The sequence below is a fragment of the Pseudophryne corroboree genome, chromosome 2, assembly GCF_028390025.1.
Source record: "Pseudophryne corroboree isolate aPseCor3 chromosome 2, aPseCor3.hap2, whole genome shotgun sequence".
NCBI lineage: Eukaryota > Metazoa > Chordata > Amphibia > Anura > Myobatrachidae > Pseudophryne > Pseudophryne corroboree.
The window spans coordinates 60,818,388-60,841,311 of record NC_086445.1 but is presented as its reverse complement, the minus strand read 5'-3'; the positions used below and the strand labels follow the sequence as shown (position 1 = coordinate 60,841,311).

The following is a 22,924-nucleotide window of genomic DNA, read 5'->3' as shown; positions in this document are numbered from 1 at the left end:
TCTATTACTTGTAACCTACTCTTTTCATCACTCTTTTTCTTCTCATTGTTTTTCTATTTCTTCTGGTGAACTGTCCGAGTGCTACGCTTCACTGTGCTATGATGCAATGTGATGTCTCTTCCAGGTGTAATCAAACTCACCTCGATTAATGCAAAGGGTCTCAACACCCCCGAGAAAAGATCCCACTTACTTCGGACACTACGATCCGACGGAGTGGATGTGGCTCTAATCCAGGAGACACATTTTAAGATCTCTGCTCGAGGCCCCTCCTTGGTAAATCAAAAATATCCCCTGGCTTTCTACTCCAACAACCCTGAAGGTAAATCTAAGGGAGTCGCTATAATTTTTTCCAAGGCCCTCCAGGTGTCTAATGTCTCGGTCCACAAGCTTGTCCCAGGGAGATTACTGGTAGTCCAGTGTAATATATTTTCCCAGGCATACACCCTCATATCCCTTTACGCTCCAAATCAAGGGCAAATCCCCTTTTTTCGATCCTTTCTACCCCGGCTTGAAGCCTTAGCGATGGGCATAGTGGTTTTGGGAGGCGACCTCAACTGGTCCATGGACCCTTCTGTCGACACCTCTCCCCCAGCCCCTAGATTTTCTGAACACAAACATAGACAGGTCAGGAAGATCTTCCACGAACTTCAATTTGCAGATACCTGGCGGGTCACACACCCCACTGACAGAGATTTCTCCTTTTTCTCACACCCGCATCAGGTCTACTCACGCCTAGACTACATGTTCTTAAGCCATAGACACCTCCCCCTAATCGTAGATGCCTCTATTGGCTCCATTACGTGGTCGGACCATGCTCCAGTATCCTTGTCCCTATCGGCCCCATCTCGTGCCCTCGGTCCTTGGACCTGGCGCCTTAATGAATCGCTCCTATATGATGCATATTGTAAATCAGAATTGGACAAGACACTGTCCGAGTACTTTGATATCAATGACACAGGAGAAGTATCCGAAATTACGATTTGGGAGGCCCACAAATGTGTTATACGGGGTAAACTGATCCAACTAGGTTCGTTTGTGAAGAAAAACAGTCAGGCCTTGATCACTACATTACTACACAAAATTCACACCTTAGAAACACGCCACAAAACCTCCCTGACACCATCGGACTTGACGGAGCTATCCGCGGCCCGAGCACAACTCCGAACAACCCTCAATAACAAAACCGAAGCCTCCCTGCGTAGATGTAATAGTAAATATTATAAGTGGGGGAATAAACCAGGCAGGCTCTTGGCCCAGGCACTTAGAACCCAGAGATTGGCCTCCTTCATCCCATCAATGAAAAACAACACGGGCTCCACATGCTTTAAATCCCCAGAGATAGCAGCATGCTTTAAAAGCTACTATAATACCCTATACAACCTGGGTAACCCTTCCCAGGCCCATGACCCTCTCTCCAATATGTTAAGAGCCAGGAAATATCTAGCCGATGTGGCATTTCCTCAACTATCAAAATCTGCCCAGAAATCTTTAGAAGCACCTTTTACTTTAGCCGAGGTGGACCATGTTATCTCTATCGCTCCCCTACGTAAAAGTCCGGGCCCAGATGGCTTCACAGCCACCTACTATAAGATGTTCAAAGAAATGCTGGCTCCCAAATTACTGCAGGCCTTTAACTCCATATCCGCCGAGACCCACTTTTCTAGACAATCACTTGAGGCCCATATCACGGTGATCCCTAAACAAGGAAAGGACCCCTCAGTGTGCTCCAGCTACAGGCCAATCTCCTTGCTTAATATAGACCTCAAGTTCTTCGCGAAACTAATGGCTCTTAGACTGAATGAATTTCTCCCGTCGCTCGTCCATAACGACCAAGTGGGTTTCGTACCCGGTCGGGAAGCGAAAGATAACACGACTAAACTCCTCAACCTAATCCATTTGGCCTCCAGCAGTAAGATATCTACTGTACTACTGTCCACAGATGCCGAAAAGGCCTTTGACAGGGTAAATTGGGACTTCATGAGAGCGGTGCTGGAGCACATCGGGTTGGGCCCACAAGCTCTTCATAGAATATTATCTTTGTATACACAACCATCAGCAAAGGTACGGGTTAATGGGACTCTCTCTGATAACTTTCTAATTAGTAATGGAACGAGACAGGGCTGTCCTTTATCCCCCCTGATCTTTGTCCTTTGTATTGAAGCCCTGGCCAGGGCAATCAGGACTAATGACAAGATTAAGGGACTACAAGTAGGGGATATAGATTATAAGCTTGCTCTATTTGCAGATGATCTGCTGGCGACAGTCACAGACCCCACACACTCACTCCCCAACCTGATGAGCGAGCTAGACATTTTCAGCTCACTATCAGGTTTTAAAATCAACACATCCAAATCCTATGCTCTTCATATCTCAACCCCCCATTCGGTTTTAACTGGCTTGAAAGCTACGTTTCCTTTTCAGTGGAGGGACTCCCACATTACATACCTGGGAGTTCAACTATCCAGCGATTCCTCACGTTTACTGTCCTTGAACTTCCACCCCATTCTCCAAGCCGTTAGAAACGACTATTGCAGATGGCAATATCATAATCTTTCTTGGCTTGGTAGAATCAATGTTGTAAAGATGAACACACTACCCAAATTACTTTATCTCCTTCAGACCTTACCGATTCAGATCCCCGACTCTTGGTTCCGGACTGTGAGATCTTTGATCCAGCAATTTATATGGCGTCGTAAGAGACCCAGAATCAAAAGGTCAATCCTGACTCGACCTCCCCAGAAAGGGGGCTTTCTATTACCAGACATTGAAATCTACTACCAAGCAATTCTCCTAAACAGAGTCTTGGATTGGACCAGGAGCCGGGAGATTAAGCAATGGGTGGTCTTAGAAGGTTCATGCGTGCAGTTGTTCCCAGAAATCTTCCCATGGCTCCCGACCTTACCCAAATTACTACACCCTCACCCGACCATATCTCCTACACTTTCTTTCTGGAAGAGGACACGACAAAGATCGTGCATCTCTTCTGTTTTTGGCCCCCTCACCTCTTTTCTGAGTAATCCGACCTTCCCACCGGGCCTCTCATTAGGATATTATCGAAACTGGGCGTTGGAGGGACTCTTTAGAGTGGGGCAGTTGGTCCACCCATCCGGGGTTAAACAGTTCTCGGAGATACGAGAGAAGTGGGAGATCCCACAGAGAGATTTCTGGAAATTCCTACAGATCCGTCACTTCCTACATACAAATAATGCATACCGTGAGGCATCAAGGGAGCTGACCGCGTTTGAAAAAATGTGCGTGGCCCCCATGAATCCAATACACACTGTCTCCACCCTGTACAAACTTCTATGTGCGTCTGACTCCCTGACACCCCCCCATTTTATTCAAAAGTGGGAAAGAGATCTAAACATCTCACTCTCGGATAAGGAATGGGACTCTATCTTTCTTAAAACTCATAAGAGCTCCATCTGTATCCAAGTTAGAGAAACACAATATAAGATCCTGATGAGATGGTACAGACACCCCACTCTCCTACACGTAATATCCCCATCCATCTCACCTACCTGCTGGAGATGTCGTAGGGACTTAGGTTCCCTGCTACACATCTGGTGGACCTGTCCCCTTATTAAAAATTACTGGGATGATGTAATCTCAACCTCCAACACCATTCTACATACTTCCGTCCCGTCTGACCCAGCCTTTTGGCTACTAAATCATTCCACTACCCCAATCTCTACCTACAAGTCATCATTAATACGACACCTGGGCAATGCCGCACGAGCAGTGATCCCCACAATGTGGAAATCTGTCAACCCCCCCACAAGGAATACCTGGTTCTCCAGACTAGATTATTACATGAACATGGAAGATGTATTAATGAGCGCTGGAGACAGACGCTCGGAATTTATTGCTATATGGTGGCCTTGGATAGACTACAAGACATCCGAATCATATACGACTTACATTTCCTCCACAAAATAGAGTAGAAGACGGGAACCGACTCTTGACTCAATTGGTAATAAGGTCTTGGATGAATAAGCCTAAATCTTGAATCACTGCACATGTCACACTCTCCTTTGCTTAACATACTTGGCTCAGTCACCCCAATCTTTTGATGTTTCTCTTTTCTTTTTTCCCCTTTTTTTTTTTTTTTTTCTCTTCTTCTTGTTACATACCTATCTATTACTATGTTTTCTTAAACCAAAATGTTAATGTGGACTATAACTGTACAGAACATGTGATTATCGATCTGTATACGCTCATGTTGTCATACCATTCTGCCGTTGATTGATACCCAGTTATATTTACAACTTGTTGTAAGTCTACATTGTTACAATAAAAACAGATTATACAAAAAAAAAAAAAAAACAATAACTGCCACTTCCTGAAAACATTTCAAAAAGAGAAAAATATATGTTAGGGGTTAATACATTTATATGGTTGGGTAAGGGAGGAGAGGAGATGGTAGGAAAAGGGTATGACCTAGTGAGATAGCAGAAGCATGTGTGTATGAATCCGTGCTTGGGGGTCATGTATCATCGTGCCGTACGTGTTTTAAATCAAGCTTCGAGGTATTGCGAAGTAAACATGTGAATTCCTTCTTATCCCGTGGTACGGGTCTGTGGATGGGCTGTCAAACTTTACCGAGCTCTTTTGGCTTTGGTTGTAACAAAATGGGGGAGCACATTTTAGTTGATGATACATGAATGGGGGAGATATGTGATTGCTGATATCTGTGCCTGTATTCCCTATCGACTATGTGTGTCATTACCTGAGGGTTGTAGAAATGAAGAAAAGACATAATTACGGTAAATGCGGTGGTATTCTATGTCAGGTAAATGTACAGTCGTCGATTGAGGTTTTGTTCGGTATCAGTTGAAAGTCGTCTTCTTTGCGCTGTTTTGCCCATTAGGTGCGAGCAAAAAGCTTTGTCAATGCCAATAGATTTACAAAAATGTTGGGCTAGCGTGAGTTTAAGAATTCTAGGGAAACTGTGGATCCATGGCAAAGTTCATCAAATGTCCGTATCTAAAGTGGTCAAAACTTCTTCTTTGGTCAATCCGTTGTCTGTATAGTGTCTTGTCAACTTCCTCGTCCAAGGGGGTCTTTTTATCTTGGAGAAAACAGAAAAACAGGTGAAAGAAACGGACCGTAGAAATCGCATTTTCATCACATCATTGTTTCTACATTTGGGTCATAAATCAAGTCCAGGTTAATTACAGTTTCCTCACTCCTTAAACTCATTACCCTAGTACGATGATTGCACTTCATTAAAGCCTGACCGCATCTAAATATCAATCCAATCGATATGACAACACCTAAGATACATAGGAGAAACTTCCCAACATCCATTATGACTCCTTGAGCCCAGTCTCCTAAACCAGAAAACCAATTTCGAGGGTTCAACCATGACACCCAACCAGTCAGCTCATTACCTACAGCAGCAAGAGTGAGATTGTGTCTCCTGCGAAATTCCCACTTCAATTGGAGAATATCGTCCATCTTTTGGTCTATGACCTCGACCGGGTCCTCGGTGCTATTCGTAATATATGTGCAACATTTCACGCCGTATTGTGTTGCCAGTGTGACACAATATCCGCCTGTCACTGCTGTGAGGTAATTAAGAACCATTCTATGCTGTACCAGTTCTGTTTTGTAAGCCTGAAGTTCTCTTCCAGTATACCTAAACGTGTCATCATACATTTCAGTGATATTATCTAACAAATTTGCGAGCGCCGATATGTATTTATAATTCAGCACTCCTCTAGCGGTGCGGGTGAAATCTAACGCGATTAAGAATTGAATCCCGGTGGATTCACTTATCAGATCAGAGGCCGGATGCTCTGTCTTCTCTATCAGGTGCCTTTTAACAACGCGCTTGTAATGGGTGTGAGTATAAGGAGCTTGGGCACCACGGTGTATATCTTTCATTTTGTCATGTGATACAGTCATTACTTCAGGCAGTACTTTTCCAATATAACACAATCCTTCAGAGTTTGGGGCAAGCCACTTGTACGCCTTTCTCCCGCATATGAAATATGCATCATCGGGGAGAACATATGGGACGGAGTAGGACATAACCATATTACACACCTTCCATGTGAAATCTCCTAACCCTAATTCTTCCATCTGCTTAGTACACGTATCAGGTTGTACGATATGTGCACAGTATCCTGGTGATACCTCTCCAACTTTAGTAATCCTATTTCCTAAGGTATACCTATACCGGAAAGATTTTCCTCTACTGGCTATGTGGCGTACAAGCTCTGTATCTGTAGGCATTCTATCTGCTCTATGCGAAAAGGTCATGGTGTGGTTACTCCATGACACTTCCCAATTTCCCGGCTTTCGGGGATTGGAGATGTTGAAACATAGTAGGGACCTATCCACATGGTATTGGTGGAGCTTCAAACTAGGAGGGCTGGAGATATTAAACCTCCGGTCCACCGGTCTCCCACCATTTAACTCAAGTACCTCCTCTATCGTTAAAGGAAATGGTACTAGCCCTGATTTGCTATGACCCTGAGGTACTTGAGAGCATACCCAACAATCTGTTTTGTTTAACACATTACCCACTAAGGAGTGATAGTCACTCAATGGATGCCGGTCCATATGGATATTAAAACTGGATTGGCATTTCTTAATGCACCCATCCTCAATGACATTGTTACAGAGCCTACAGATACAGTTTTCTTCAGCTAACAATCCTTCACAATTCCTTCTATGGTCAATGCTATCGGATCGTTTTCTGATACTCGCCTTTGCTTGTTGATTATGTTGTTCTCGGAAAACTACGCCTCCATCTTTTATCATCAGAACCCATTCCAGAACCTCTCTCGACCTCCATGGTACTCTCGCCGGAACAGACTGCTCTGGTCAACATCATGGTTAACAGGAAAATCCGGATCACAGTCTCTTGGGGCAAGTCCATCTTATAGGAGGAAACGGAGAAGAATGAGAAGGGGGAAAAGGAAATTTTAGGGAGAGGGGATGGGAAGTGGAGAAAAACAATAAAAGGGAGTGGGGAGTCGACAACAGCTCTTGGTCTTGAGATTTTCACGGCTCAGGTGCCGCCTCAGTCCTCCTGGAACAGACACTCCAGTGATACAACCTCTACCGTCTGTTCCTTATCACGGGACTTCTCTGGATCAGCAACCTTCTTGCAGTGGGATGAATGAACCCAAGTCTCTCTCTCAGCAACCTTCAATGCTGTAGTGCTAGTCAATAAGACCTGGTATGGTCCTTCCCATCTGTCAGTAAGGCAACCTGAGCGTAGAAAATTCCGTATCATTACATAATCCCCAGGTTCAATGTCATGACAATTACTATCTGGTAAATCAGGAATCACTAACTTCAGATTATCATTTTGATTCCTTAACTGTTTACTCATGTTAATCAAGTACTTTACAGTCACTTCATTGTTACATTTCAAATCATCCTGAGGGTTAATCATGACATGCGGTTGTCGACCAAACAAGATTTCAAAAGGGGACAGATTAAGAGGGGACCTGGGAGTGGTTCTGATGCTGTACAGTACAATGGGTAAAGCTTCTGGCCATGTCAATCCTGTCTCTGCCATCACTTTACTCAATTTATTTTTAATAGTGCTGTTCACTCTTTCGACCTTCGCACTCGCCTGTGGACGGTACGGAGTGTGCAGCTTGCTATCAATTCCCATCAATTTACACATTCCTTGAAAGACATCACCTGTAAAATGGGTACCCCTATCACTTTCGATAATTCTAGGGATACCATATCTACATACAAATTCCTGCACAATTTTCTTCGCAGTAAACATAGCGGTATTTGTGGCCGCCGGAAATGCTTCGACCCAATTTGAAAAAACATCTATACAAACAAGTACATATTTCAAATTTCGACAAGGGGGTAATTGAATGAAGTCAATCTGTATTACCTGGAAAGGGCCGCCGGCAGGTGGGATATGGGATGGTTCTGTAGGTATTGCCTTTCCAATATTCTTTCTCAAACAGGTAAGGCACGACATGGCTCTTTTACTCGCATGAGAGGAGAATCCTGGGGCGCACCAATATGCTCTTACCAATTTGCACATCCCCTCCTTGCCTAGATGAGTCAGCCCGTGAGCTGCTTCAGCCAGACATGGAAGATATGCTCTGGGGGCCACTGGTTTACCATGTCCATCCGTCCAGAGTCCTGAGGACTCCTGGCCATATCCCTTTGCCTTCCAGACTGCCTTTTCCTGTGTGGAACACAAATTTTGCATCTCACACAACTTCTGTGTGTTGATGGTATTAAATACCATCAGTTGTGTGGTGTCTGTCTGTCTGGGGGTAGCAGCTGCTAACTTAGCTGCTTCGTCTGCTCGGCTGTTACCAAGCGATACTGGGTCTTGGCTATATGTATGTGCTTTACATTTGATAACAGCCACTCTGTCGGGTTCCTGTATCGCTGTTAGAAGCCTTTTTATGTGAGCTGCATGCGCTACCGGTGTACCAGCTGCCGTCATGAAATTTCTGAGGCGCCATAGGGCTCCGAAATCATGGACTACCCCGAATGCGTATCTAGAGTCGGTGTAGATATTGGCTGATTTGCCCTTAGCCAATTCACATGCTCTGGTTAGGGCGACCAGTTCAGCAACCTGGGCTGAGTGAGGTGGGCCTAGCGGTTCCGCTTCTATGGTGCCTTGGTCATCTACGACTGCGTATCCAGTACACAAGTCTCCCGAGTCTGACTGTCTATGACAACTACCGTCCGTGTAGAACGTAAGTTCTGCATCTTCCAGTGGGTTGTCACTGATGTCAGGCCTTGCGGTAAAATTTTGGGTCAAATATTCTATACAATCATGAGTATCTTCCTTTGTATTAAATCCTCCTTCCCCAGTACTCTCATCCTCCACCCTTTGGGTCTGTCCAGACACACTTGGGAGATATGTTGCAGGATTTAATGCACTGCATCTCCTTATGGTGATGTTTACGGGGGCCATTAGTGCCAATTCCCATCTTGTAAACCGCGCTGATGAGACGTGCCTGGTTTGGGCAGAATTTAACAAGGCTGACACTGCATGCGGTGTATGAATTGTGAGGTTGTGACCTAGCACGACGTCTTCGCTTTTCGTTACTAGCAATGCTATCGCAGCAACGCTTCGCAAGCATGTGGGGAGGGATCGCGCTACCGTATCTAGCTGAGCGCTGTAATATGCTACTGGCCTGCTGGCATCACCGTGCTTTTGGGTTAGTACGCCTGCCGCGCAACCAGCACTTTCTGTTCCGTATAGTTCAAAGGGTTTCCTATAGTCCGGCATACCTAATGCTGGTGCCTGCGTTAGGCACTGTTTAAGTCTCTCAAATGCTGCCTCAGACTCGTCTGTATGCGAAATCCGATCAGGTTTGTTTGAGGAGACCATTTCCTGCAAAGGTAACGCTAACATGGAAAACCCTGGGATCCAATTACGGCAATACCCACACATTCCTAAAAATGTTCTGATCTGTTGCTGGGTTTGTGGCAGAGTCATGTCTCTAATTGCTTGAATTCTATCAGCGGTCAGGTGTCTCAGTCCTTGAGTTAAACAGTGTCCCAAATATTTTACCTTAGTTTGGCATAATTGCAACTTGTCTTTGGAAACCTTGTGTCCTGTGTCTGAAAGATGAAACAGGAGCTGTTTCGTATCCTTCAGGGATGCCTCCAATGAATCAGAACACAGTAGTAGATCATCCACGTACTGTATTAATACTGATCCACTCACTGGTTGGAAAGACTGTAAACAATCATGCAAAGCCTGAGAAAATATACTTGGGCTATCTATGAATCCTTGTGGTAATCGAGTCCATGTGTATTGGACTCCTCTGTATGTAAATGCGAACAAATATTGACTGTCAGGGTGCAGAGGTACCGAAAAGAAAGCGGAGCAGAGGTCAATAACAGTGAAAAATTTCGCAGTGGGAGGGATTTGCATTAGGATGACAGCTGGATTTGGCACTACGGGGAACTGAGTCTCAACTATTTTGTTAATCCCCCTTAGATCCTGCACTAGCCGGTAACCCCTCCCCCCACTCTTTTTCACAGGGAAGATGGGACTATTAGCAGTGCTGGACGTTCTTACCAGAATGCCCTGTTGTAGCAAGCGCTCTATTACTGGGTAAACTCCTAACTCCACCTCTGGCTTCAGAGGGTACTGTGGGATTTTTGGAGCTATCCTACCATCTTTTACTTGTACAACTACCGGAGCTACGTTTGCCATTAATCCAGTGTCCTGTCCATCTTTTGTCCAAAGTGACTCTGGTATCTGAGATGTCATTTCTTCTACTTGGGAGGGAGTCCTATTTGTCATAGTGGTATGTGACATTAATTTTGACGGGGAGTCTAACATGTCTCGTACTTCCTGAGCGTGATTCTCAGGTATGTCCAAGAATACACCTTCAGGAGTACAATAAATGACGCACCCCATTTTACACAGTAAGTCTCTTCCCAGGAGATTGGTCGGTGCCGATGCAGCCAGCAAAAAGGAATGCTTGGTATGTAAAGGCCCTATTGTAATCTCTGCTGGTTTGCTAACAGGGTAATGCTGGACTACTCCTGTTACTCCCACGGCTGGAATTGTCCTACCAGTGGTCCTCATGCCCACTGTCGAATTTATCACTGATTTGGCCGCCCCTGTGTCTACAAGAAAGTTTAATGATTTACCAGCTACATTGATTGCAATTTCTGGTTCACTTCCAAGACTTGCAATCAATTTTACTGGCTGCAGATTACAGGTATGGCCACACCCCTATTGGGTATGGTGACCTCCCTGAATCCCGCTGGCAGCAACTACTTGTGAGGGAGTTAGCTGGGAACTACCAGAGGTTTGCCAATCTCTGTTTGGGGGGTATCTTTTTGTTTCCCCTGCATGTGGCTCATAACTCCGTTTCTGCGGACCTTGCTCCCAATGTCGTGTGTCGTGTCGTTGTCTAGGGGGTTGGTATGAGTTTCGTACATTCTTTACTCTACAATCTCGTGCCATGTGTCCCTGTTTATGACAAGAATAACAAGTAACCACACTTGACTTACCCACAGGGTTTGGTGATACAATCAAAGGCTGCCTTGTGGTCAGGGCCTGTATACTTACGGCCATTAACTTATCACTTTGTTGTTCCCTGTGTCTGGTGATGTTCCTATCGTGATCAATAGCAGCCTCTCTCAAAGTAGCCACAGACAGACCTCGCCAACATGGTTGTGTGGTCTGTACCCTAGTCTTCAATGACTCTTTTAAACCATCCATCAGTACCGATACTGCTACTTCTCGATGGTTTATGTTTGTTTTGATGTCCTCTATGCCTGTGTATTTTGCCATTTCTGATAATGCTCTGTGAAAATACTCTGCAGCTGTCTCTGACTCCTTCTGTTTAATGGAGAATATCTTGTTCCATCTGACTACCGCTGGGAAATACTCTTTTAACTGTAAGTTTATTCTTTTTACATTGTCTTTGTTGTACACATCTGTAAGAGGTACATCCTGATCTAATCCGCAATCAGCTAAAAATTGAGTTGCGTCAACATTGGAGGGTAAACATGCTCTCAGCAATATCTGCCAGTCTTTATTGTTGGGCTCTACAGTGTTACCTAAGTCTCTGATGTATTTTTGACTGGCAACTAAATCTTTTCTAGGGTCAGGGAATTCAGACACGATGGTCCTTAATTCCATTCTGGAAAATGGGCTATACATGGCAATGTTCCTCACAGGGGTGACCCCTGTTGTGTCAGTTTTCCCATTTGGGACAGCTATTACCCTAACAGGATTAACTCTAACAACATCAATCTGTGTGGGTTCTACAGCCTGTGGTGAAATGGCTTCAGCATAGTGTATGGTGCCGTACTTACCTGTAGACACGACCTCACCTATCCCTCCGCTAGGGGCCTTTGTTACTAATCTCGTGGGTGGAGCTGTGCCTACTGTGGTCTCTGCTATGGTGGCTGCTAGAGAGAGCGCTGAAATTGTTGCCGATTCGTCTTCTTGATCACACTCCTGAGGAAAGTTCAAAACAGGGTACAACTTGCACGGGTTAATACTTGTATTGGTTAATTGGTTAACATTATCTTTAACATTTACACAGTTGCTAAGTGTTTGTGTGTTACACCTTAGTGCGTCATTCTCCGCAACCAATTTCTCTCCTGATATGTATGGTGGCGGTGGGGCCGTGGCTATCAGTTTTCTGATTGAGCCAGATCCCGCCGCCTGAGCCAATCCTCTCTGTATGTCACCTTCCTGCTGCCACAACTGCAAATAATCGTAATGTTTGATTCGTCTCTTTGCTGATTTAATGAGACATATCCTTCTCCTTAAATTCGTTAACACCTCTGTGCTGAAGCTACCTACTCTTGGGAATTTCTCCCCGTCATGTACTGTCATTCTCTCCCATTCATCACATAAAGCTTCTGTGTGACTTCCGTATTTCTCACACATTACATACCTTGCCGACCCAATTGGTCGGTTCACTGAATCAACCCGAACCGAGGTTGATCGCCCCCTACCTGAACAAGTGGCCCCCATAGTTCGAAGGTGTTGCTTTATTTAACCAACCCTTACGCAAACCAAATGCCCAAAATAGGCTGGCGGTGGCGGTTTACCGAGTACCCCACTCACTCGCCCACGCCGACCAATACGACCTGATCACACCGATATGGTGCTGGCGTACTCGACCTAGGGCCCCTGCGACCTGAACCTCTATTTACTGGAACCTGTGAGGGTGCTCCGAAGAACACTTACTCTTTCCAGTAACTATTGGTTGCTGGATAGTTCCTGAGTGAGCAGCGAACTTCCCTTAAAATAAAAAAAAGTTACACAAATCACGTTAGAATGTACAAATAGTGTTTATGACCTTCGTACACAAATAGTACCGGTCAGGTTTACTAATGCACACAATTACGTGCGGTACAATCGTTTAGTACACAAGCAACTAATCTTATGTACTGAGCGACCAGTGGAATCGAAAATTTCGTCTGCGAATTCCTTCAGCCAGAGCTTATATGGCCTATATGGGTGTTGCACCAACCCTTTCTTGGTGTTGTGCCTGTGGACTGTATAGCGGACTTCCTTTTCTGCTGTACCTGAACCTGTTGGTCCTCTATGACCTCCTGGTCTGTTACAGTATGACCTCCTGGTCTGCTACACTCTAATGCTCAAATTGTATATTTAACCAGGGATGCCTCCCTAGCCACCATGTACGTCACTTACACGCATGTACCTCACGAGTACTCGACTTTTCTTGTGGTTCAACCTGTAAAATTGTATACAACACACTCACTCACCACATGTACACTTTTGTTTCTATTTCTGCGCAGAAATGTCTCTTTAGACCAGATGTGTTACAAATTAGGAGAAGGATCTATTAATTTAAATTTGGAATTAAAAAAAAAATTTTGCGCGATTTATCGCCTGGCGTTATTTACCGCGTGGCGCTACTTATCGCGTTGAGAGGAGAGCAAAAAAACTTGTGATTTGAGTTACGTGGGTGTACCCGTACGCTCCGTTGCGTAATATACACTGCGTGCGTCGGCCCTTGGATTGCGTACGCAAGTCTCAGTCTTTTGTTAGAGACACGTGTACGCAAAGCAAAGATCCACCGTAACACAATTTATACGTTTATCAACTATAGAACTGGCAAACAGGAGAGTGACATACGAAAATACACCAATGAAAAGGAAATGCAGATATATATGTGTGCGTGCGTGTGTACGCAAGACAGAAAAATAAACAGTTTTAAAAAGACACTATTGTTTTGTTCTTACCTCCGGTTCCCGGATTCCTTCAGCACCCTTTACTAAGAGAAGCAGACGCTTATCCAAACAGCACTACGAGGAATATGATCTCCCGCCCTTTGCTGCTGGATAATGTCTGCTGAAATTACCTAGTGCAGATATGTGAAGGACAGGGCGAGCCGCCAATTGATAAAGCTAAATATTTATCGTATATAATACCCTTTATGAGGTCTAAGAACACTGTACGCTATTTATGTATGAAGTACCGTAAGGGTACGCTAGTTGCGTAACAATCGCTTTGCCGTGATCGAGACGCTCAAGCGTCACGTTCACTCACGGCCAAGAGATCACAGGCAGGCACGTTGTTGGCTGTTGACTAAAGTAATGATTCGCTATAGCGTAGCGAACGCTCGGGACCACGAGGAGATCACCAGCGGCGCTGACGCTCTCTATATTAAACCTTTGTATCTAAAGCATAAACAGTGTATTGTGCAGTAAAACCTTAGTGTAATGTTAGAGAGTAAATGCAACACAGTATAACCTTATTACCTTAAAAGCTGTTTGAGCGTCACCGACGCTCTGAGAATACTTAATACTATAAGAAACACACAGATACCGTGCTCAGGGTCCAACGCCTAAAATATATATTATGAATGCTATACTTGCAAAATAGTTAAACACAATACAAGTCATACACTACAATATAACATAGACTACCTAACCAGATAACTACACAAGAAATACAATACAATACAATTTAAGGGAAAAATGAGTGAGAAAGAGAAGGAGAGAGAGAGAGAGAGGAGAGAAATTGAGAGAGATTGGCCCACAATAACAAGAAGATCAATATAGTTGCGGAGAAACACTTACGCACAAGGGGAAACGATCGCATGCGCCTCGATATCCAGCTCCCGATTATCAGCAATGAGAACCGTTGAAGAGAGAGAACTGGATATGTTCGGCCTGCCTATTTATGCCCCACACACAATACAATTCAATGGTCCCTACAATCTCATTGTTCATTGGACACAGGAATTCGGCTTCGCATTATAACAAAAGGTCATAGGTTGATTCATACAGGTGGGCTGTGACTATTTCCAACTGCTCAGGTGGGAGGGAAACTGGGTTTCCCGCCGCATGGGTAATAAAGTGCAAATAAAGTAAATGTTCATAAACTTCTTATGTCCATAACTATTCGCACGAGCGATTGATCTGCTTCAAACCAACACCGGAATATTTCTAATTAAATATTCTTCCGATGGATACTAAACACCACTGTATTACTCCTGTCTGACCCTTCGTATCAAACAAAGAGGGATTTCTCTGTTCATGAACATTCTATATTAACCAAACTTTCAGAATCTATCAAAGGGACCATGATCTACAAAATACATTATTACTGAAAATATGTAACGAATGAGTCGCACGCTACGATTACATAAACTCTACCGTAAATACGCATACCGTGCGCCTGCGGGTGCCCGCGACTGTGAGTATGTGCACGTACGGGAGAGCGTACGCATGCGCAGCGCGGACCAGTATGAGGTGCAAATATGGTAGTGTGCATAGAGATATTTTTCTGACTTTGACAAGCCTCAGAGGAGAGAGTGAGAGGTGATTACCAGACGTACGGAAGGGAGGGGTTGGTCAGGGAGAGAAACTTAAAAATCAGTTTTAGAGGAAATAGGGAGGTAATGTAGGAATTCGCAGCAGATGCGAGAGGGGAAGCTTTGTCTCATTAGGGACGTACTGTAATGAACAGGGGAGTGTGATGTAACTCCGAGTGGGACTAGAGGAAGGGTAGTGACACTAGAATGGTGGGGGCGGGGATGCTGGAATAAAAGGGGCAATATTGCTAAATACAAATCCAGGTGTATTTTTGGATTCAATATTAATGTCCCTTTAAATCCAGCAGCCAAAACTGCGAAAGGCGCAGTGAATACATTTTAGCCCTCCGAGTAAATCAACTTAAAAACTATTTTACCTACTGACAAATCATTGCGCTGGTTGTGCAATTCCTTATGTTTGAAAAGGTGTGTATCGGGATGCCGGCATCAGGGATCTCAGCGGTCAGCATCCCAACGCCAGGATCCCCACCGAAGAATGGCAGGGGGGGCGAGCGTAGCAATCCCATTGCGGGCTCGGTGCGGTCGCCACGGGTGTCATGGACCCCCACGAGTGGGAATAGTCCCTGCTGGTCGGCATGTCGACCATTGGGATTCTTAGCGGGCAGGATGGTAGGGGAAGGTAGTGTGACCGGTGGTCTCAAAACTACATCCCGTTTGAAATAGAAACTCTGGGACCACTCTGTTGCTGCAGTTTAGTACTGTATGCTGTCAGTAAATAACCAATATTTGTAGTAATAAATGAGGTACTGTACATAAGTCTATTAGTATTACTGTTTGTGTGTTTTCTGGTTTTGAAGTATTGGTGACTGAACTCCTTGTCTTTGTGTAGACTCCAGCAGCCGGCATCGGATTAGAGAACAGAGGAGAGATCAAACTGGCTCTAAAATATAATCCATTGTCACCCACTGGTATGTACAAGCTTGTATTATAATGTCATGTTCCACCGGCCAATTGTCCTGTATGACCAGTGGGATTGCGTTTTATGCTAATGTTTTGTTTCTCCTTGAATCCAGGAACAGGTACAAAGGCGGTTACTACCGGGGAAGTACACATCTGGATCAAAGACTGCCTCCAGCTCCCCATGCTTCGTGAAAACAAAATAAACTCTTTCGTAAAATGGTAATTCCTCTGTACCTCTGGTCTGTGTGCAATGCGAGCCAGTGTCTGACTAGAGGAATATAGAGGCCGGGGCCTATGCATAATGGGCGTGGTCAGACACCACTGGCGTGTGGCTGCACCCACAGAGCCTTGGCTAACCATGTGAAAGTTTGTGATAGAGTAGGACTTGCGGTGAAATGGGGTCCCGTGGAGTGGGCTGCAAGCTTACATGCATTGTACAATTCATAAACCAAAACCCCATTGTTTATTTAGATGTAACATTAAAGCATTAAGGTGAATGAAGCTGCTTAGGAGATTGCTGGGTTTTCTGTTTGGTATATTTGAGTTCGGTGGTCACAGCCCACCGTACCCCAACCCCTGGGAATGGTGAGTGCAGTGGTTCCTCGTGTTTGTGTGTGTATATATATATATATATATATATATACACACACACACACTGTATGATATAAACCATAATCCTGGGAATGCAGTATAGTGTAACATATGTATAATACAGCAAATGATGGTGATCCTGTCTATATATACCACATTAAAGCACTGTACATATGATCGGGGACCACGTTCACACCAACCAGTGTTTAAGACTAGGTATAGTAAAGGCCAAATAGATGCCATTTGTGTAAATAAATAAAGCATTTAAGTTATTACCGCTGGGGTAACTTATCTGTTGGTTACTTTTATTACTTTTTTTTTTTTTTTTACAACTACACTCTTTAGTTTGCAATATGCTATATTTTAAATGTTTTTACATAAGAAAACATTAAGGGGGTAGATTTACTAAACCTTCTATAAATGAAAAGTGATGGTGTTGCCTATAGCAACCAGTGATATTCTAGCTATCAATTCTCTACTGCATCCTAGAAAATAATGGACAAAATATAATTGGTTGCTATGGGCAACACCACCGCCACTGATCCTTTAGAGCAATTTGATTTATCCCCTCCCCCCATTTTAAGGCATTTGTGACTATATATGTCATTTGTTTATCTCTCTGTCCGTAGTACGATACTTCCTGACACCAGCAGGAAAAGTCGCCAGAAAACACGGACTGTGGACAAAACCACCAATCCTATTTTTAACCACACAATGGTTTATGACGGCTTCAAAGAAGAGGACTTGAGAGAGGCATGTGTGGAACTCACAGTGTGGGACCATAACAGACTATCAAATCACTTCATTGGAGGTCTACGGCTAGGCCTCGGAACAGGTAAAAAATCAGGCTGTATTTAATACCAACATCCCAGCACAATGTTATTGCACAACGTTTTGTACAGTAATTGTCCCAATAATTATCCCTAGAACAGTTTTTAGTTTTAATGGTTACCTCAAGGCACCCTAGCAGTCCAGGTGTTAAGGATATCCACGCTTAGGCACAGGTGACTTAAATAGTACCTCAGTCAATTTGATTATACCATCGGGATCAGTATGAGATCCCGGCGCCCAGGATCCTGGCATTCAAAATACAGACGCCGGGATCCCGCTGATTAAAAAGCCGACGGGTGAGTAAGTGGTGTTCTCTCCTCTCCCCACCCCCCCAACCACAGCCTAACCCTAACCTCCCTCCTTAGTGCCCAACCCTAACCACCCCCCTGAGGTGCCTAAACCCCCCCCCCCCCCCCCGCTCCCTAAACCTTACCCCCACCCGCGTAGCCTAACCCTCCGAGGGGGGTGCTTAATGCCAACCGGGACACAACCTAACCACCCGGAATGCAGCCTAAACCTCTAACCATGTGATGTACCATTTTGTGTATAAAGGCCCATACACACTGGCCGATATATCGGCCGTTCTCGGGTCCGTTGGCAAGTGTGTACGGACGATACGTCTGTGAACTCCGTCGTTCACAGACATCACGTCGGCCCCGCAGCACAGCCGACGGCCAATATATCTACCGATATATTGGCGCGTCGCTGTGTGTGTACGGGCCGGCGGTGATTGACAGTTCATGACGTCAGTCCCCGACGGATCGGGCAGTGTGTATGCTCAAAACACTGCCCGATCTGTCCATAGATATATCTGCAGATCAATTGATCTGCAGATATATCTTCCAGTGTGTACCCACCTTAAGTCTTAACTTAAGAAGTGTTTATTAATAAATATAAAGTACTTGGGCGATCAATAACACATGAAAAAAAACATGTAATACAAATACAATTATTAAATAAAAAATGTAAATCCAATATGGATGAGTATATAGATGGTTGCTTCCTCTTTATTTCCTTAACTGGCAAGGAACAAGCATGGTCAGCAAACACTGGTCCCTCACTCAGATGTGGTTGGAGGCAGCAGTGATAGTGCGCTATGTAAATACAGCGGGAGGCGTCTATTACAAGCAGATGCCTCCTGCTGCAGTAGTGATCCAAGCTGCGTCCCAGCATCTGATCACTGCGACACCATTGGGCGACTTTCAGTACCTACGGGGACGTGAAAGCCGCCCATCGCAGATCCTTGTAAGATGCCATGAAATCTCCGTTCAATGACTGAGATCCCTGGCCTCTTCCCTCCACCTAAACAGCGGCAGCATGCCCCTGTTTTCACAAATCGTTGCCGTCCGCCCCCATCAGACGGTCAATCACTGACCGTCTGATGCCGCACTGTGTCCTGTATCTCATAACCCGTTCACGCATGTGCAGAACAAGCCCTGCGCATTTGCAAAGTACAGATAGTCAGTACTCTGCGGCATGGGGCGCTGGACTGACCACATCTGAATGAGGGCCATAGTGGAGCAAATTCGGTACACCTAAAATTATTTTTATTAATTCTGCATATTTTAATTAGAATTTATAGCTTATCTGTAGCCATATCCTGTGCTTCTGAGGATATGGATGTCAACCAAGCCATAGAAAATCTAACAAATCCCAGGTGGTTTTATCTAAAAAGTATAATCAAAGGCCGGTGGGAAATCTTTTTATATATAGATGACATTTTAGTTTATAGCGATAAATATCTGAAATGTAAAATAAAGTTAGACAAAGCTTACGATATCTGAGTAACAGAGACTCCTGTAGCAGCGGGAACGAATGTGACATCATCGAGACACACTATCAACAAAATCTGTTCCTTTTACACCACTGAACACATTGGCAGCATACCAACGCGTTTCGTTCCATGAACTGAACAATCTGTGGGGGGGGTTTTTGTGTGTTTTTTTTTCCCTCTTCTGTTTTTTACGAACAAAAGTACATTTATCTTTGTTCTACTTTTTAAGCTACCAGTAGTAATACATATTGATATTTTATAATGCCTGTCTCGAATTGGCTCTTGGATATCGCATTAGACTCAAATATAGTGCCACCGCTATCACCTATATATTTATTTTGGCGATTTACTGTATCTTATTGTTGACTTTATATTTGTATTTTTGTATTTGTAGATTTATTTTCACTGCTATGACTGCTTGTAGAACTAGTAACATCACGGTGACATTAGAAACTAAGGGCCAGATGTATTAAGCCTGGAGAAGTGATAAAGCAGTGATAAGTAGAAGGTGATAACGCACCAGCCAATCAGCTACTAACTCAATTTACATATTGGAGCTGATTGGCTGGTGCGTTATCAACTTGCTCTTATCACTGCTTTATCATTTCTCCAGGCTTAATACATCTGCCCCTAAGTGATACCGATTACTAATCAATTTATATAGTACCAAAATCGCAACGTCTTCTGCTTCACTTACCTGTTCTTCTCATTTAGGAAAGAGTTACGGGACAGCTGTAGACTGGATGGACTCGAGCCATGAGGAAACCACAATGTGGGACAGGATGATTACCTCTCCCAACACCTGGGTTGAGGGCTTGCTGCCACTGCGGATGTTTAAGATGGCCAAAATAGCCAAATAAATGGGAAATATAGGTTATCCTTACGTCGTAATCCAGCACTGCGATCACTTTTATACTATAAACCTCATTTGCTTTTTGTGAATGTAAACAGATAATGTCTTTACTCAAGAGCCAAAAAGCTGTGTCATGTCCTCTACTGTGTACGTCCTGAGTGGTGGTCCGGCTGGAAGACTGCTACACGGAGAAGGCTCTGCAACTGTGGAACTGCATAATGTTCCATTGTTTTTTTTCTTGTTTTTTAACTGTGGTACAATGGGAACTTGATTAGAAAGAGATAATGAAGTTTTTACATATAACTCCAAGTGGGAAAAAGTTGTATTTTGTCCCCCGCTGCTATCTTTTAGAAAACTTTTGGAATGGGTGACGTATCCTTTTTCATTTTCATCCTGTTCCGCAGTCCCTGTGTCATTAGGGCTCACACAAAATGGAAGCTGTCTTGCTCCTAGACGGTTTCTCTACCTTATTGGGAACTTCCTATAGAAAATGGGGAGAAAGGTGTAAAATATGGTAAATATGGATCGCTATAAATATATTTAATTTTTATTGCATCATGGCGCATATGATTTTCAAGCCTGTGGGTGACATGGTTAAAATTGTCCAATTTTCACTTTGGCATATGTTCATTATTTCTGTACTTTTAAATGTAACACTTAAGTGTCTGCTAAATATGCACTTGTGTAATGGGTTTTGTACAAAATGAAAGTGTCAATATTTGGGGAAAATGAAGTTTGGAATAGAAATGTGTATATATGTAATTATCTCAATAAAATGATTGCCACACAATTGCTTAGTGTTTTTATCTTGTTCGAGTATCTTTCTGTATCTTCAGATATTCAGAAAATGTAATGCTATTGAAATACAGGTTGAGTATCCCATATCCAAATATTCCGAAATACGGAATATTCCGAAATACGGACTTTTTTGAGTAAGAGTGAGATAGTGAAATCTTTGTTTTTTGATGGCTCAATGTACACAAACTTTGTTTAATACACAAAGTTATTAAAAATATTGTATTAAATGACCCCCAGGCTGTGTGTATAAGGTGTATATGAAACATAAATGAATTGTGTGAATGTAGACACACTTTGTTTAATGCACAAAGTTATAAAAAATATTGGCTAAAATTACCTTTAGGCTGTGTGTATAAGGTGTATATGTAACATAAATACATTCTGTGCTTAGATTTAGGTCCCATCACCATGATATAACATTATGGTATGCAATTATTCCAAACTACGGAAAAATCCGATATCCAAAATACCTCTGGTCCCAAGCATTTTGGATACGGGATACTCAATCTGTATTTGCATTAATATTGTTACACTGAGCCGTTGTGTGTAGACTCACTCTGTGTGCGGCGAGCCTTAGTATTTTCCCACAAATTCGACCATTCCCTGGTTTCTGATCAGATCCTTATGTTACCACCTCACCCAGGCAATGTGGTCTAGTGACCAGGTTCAGCTTTCCTGCCAACTTCCCACATCTGAAAGAAAGAGAGGTGACCCCAGACTCCACAGAGCTTATGGCTTGATTCCTTGCAGTGCCACAACTCCCACTGTGCTCTGCCGGCACACATTCCCAGAGTAGCTCCTCCCATCCATTGACCAAGCCTGGACCTGGCTTTAGTGACAGCTGGATCCCCTCAACTTCCTAGTAAAACAGCTAGTTCCCCTCCTGACTTGTGCACCGGATATCAGTCATAGGAGACTGCATCGGTCATCTATAGCGACAGTATAGTGAGTGGACTGCCTTAGCTGTCCCTGTCAGCTGCTGTTCTGCAATGTCCAGCTCCACATCAGGACAGCTCCTCGCTGCCTAGATCAGAGGTCCTCAAATGCGGTCCTCAAGGCACCTCAACGGTCCAGGTTTTAAGTTTATCCATGCTTGGCCACACGTGACTTAATTAGCACCTCAGTCAATTTGATTTAACCAACTGTGCTGGGCCATGGATATACCTAAAACCTTTACCATTGGGGTGCCTTGAGGATAGTGTTTGAGAACGTCTGGCCTAGGCTCTCTGTCAAACCAATGCTGTCACTCTGCAGCCTACTCGGCTATTACAGTGAAAAGAGACATGTTGTCTTAAGGCCCCCATACATCACCAATCAATTGAGGCAATTTGGAGTTTTGCAGATGATTGTGTAAACATATATGCAATGCATGGGATTTACAGATCGCAGATTGCAACCAAAATGGGATTGGAATTGTTAAATCAGGTTGTCCAACATGTTTGCTTTCACAGTTCAATTGGGGCTGTAAATTGCTAGTGTATGGTAACAGTCAGCAGATTTGCAGACCGCTTCTACTAAACGGATGAGCCTTTCAAGATTGGCTGATCTGTATTTGCCGAAAATGATCTGCAAATCACTGAAAAAATGTCTAATGTGTGGACTATGGGCACAGGTTGGTGGATTGAGGAATCTTTAAATCTGGGAAAAAAATCTTAGAATCTGCAAATACTTTTTTGTGATTGCTGATGTATGGGGGCCCTACACTATAGTCAGCAAGAATCTTCCTCAGCTGTTACTACCTTTTACTTATAAATCAGGCCCCGAGCTGCATAAAGCAGGGCTGTAACTAGGGGTGTGCAATCAGTGCCATCACTCAGAGGCCTTGGCGGTGGCACTGTTGCTGCCCCACAGCACCCGGCAGCCAGTAGTGCTCCTGCA

General features: G+C 43.9%; 1 protein-coding gene across 1 annotated transcript in view; it reads left to right on the top strand.

Annotated features, from left to right (window-relative positions):
- The window catches only part of SYTL2 (synaptotagmin like 2), a 194,809-nt gene extending 173,771 nt beyond the window's left edge, over positions 1–21,038 (top strand). Inside the window, exons 13-18 of the mRNA XM_063950649.1 lie at positions 125–319; positions 779–3,435; positions 16,129–16,207; positions 16,313–16,418; positions 17,420–17,625; positions 20,110–21,038. Of these exons, the coding sequence (XP_063806719.1) occupies positions 125–319; positions 779–3,435; positions 16,129–16,207; positions 16,313–16,418; positions 17,420–17,625; positions 20,110–20,255 (3,389 nt within the window). The 3' untranslated portion in view covers positions 20,256–21,038. The remainder of the gene's footprint in view (positions 1–124; positions 320–778; positions 3,436–16,128; positions 16,208–16,312; positions 16,419–17,419; positions 17,626–20,109) is intronic.
- The last annotated feature ends 1,886 nt before the right edge of the window (positions 21,039–22,924 follow it).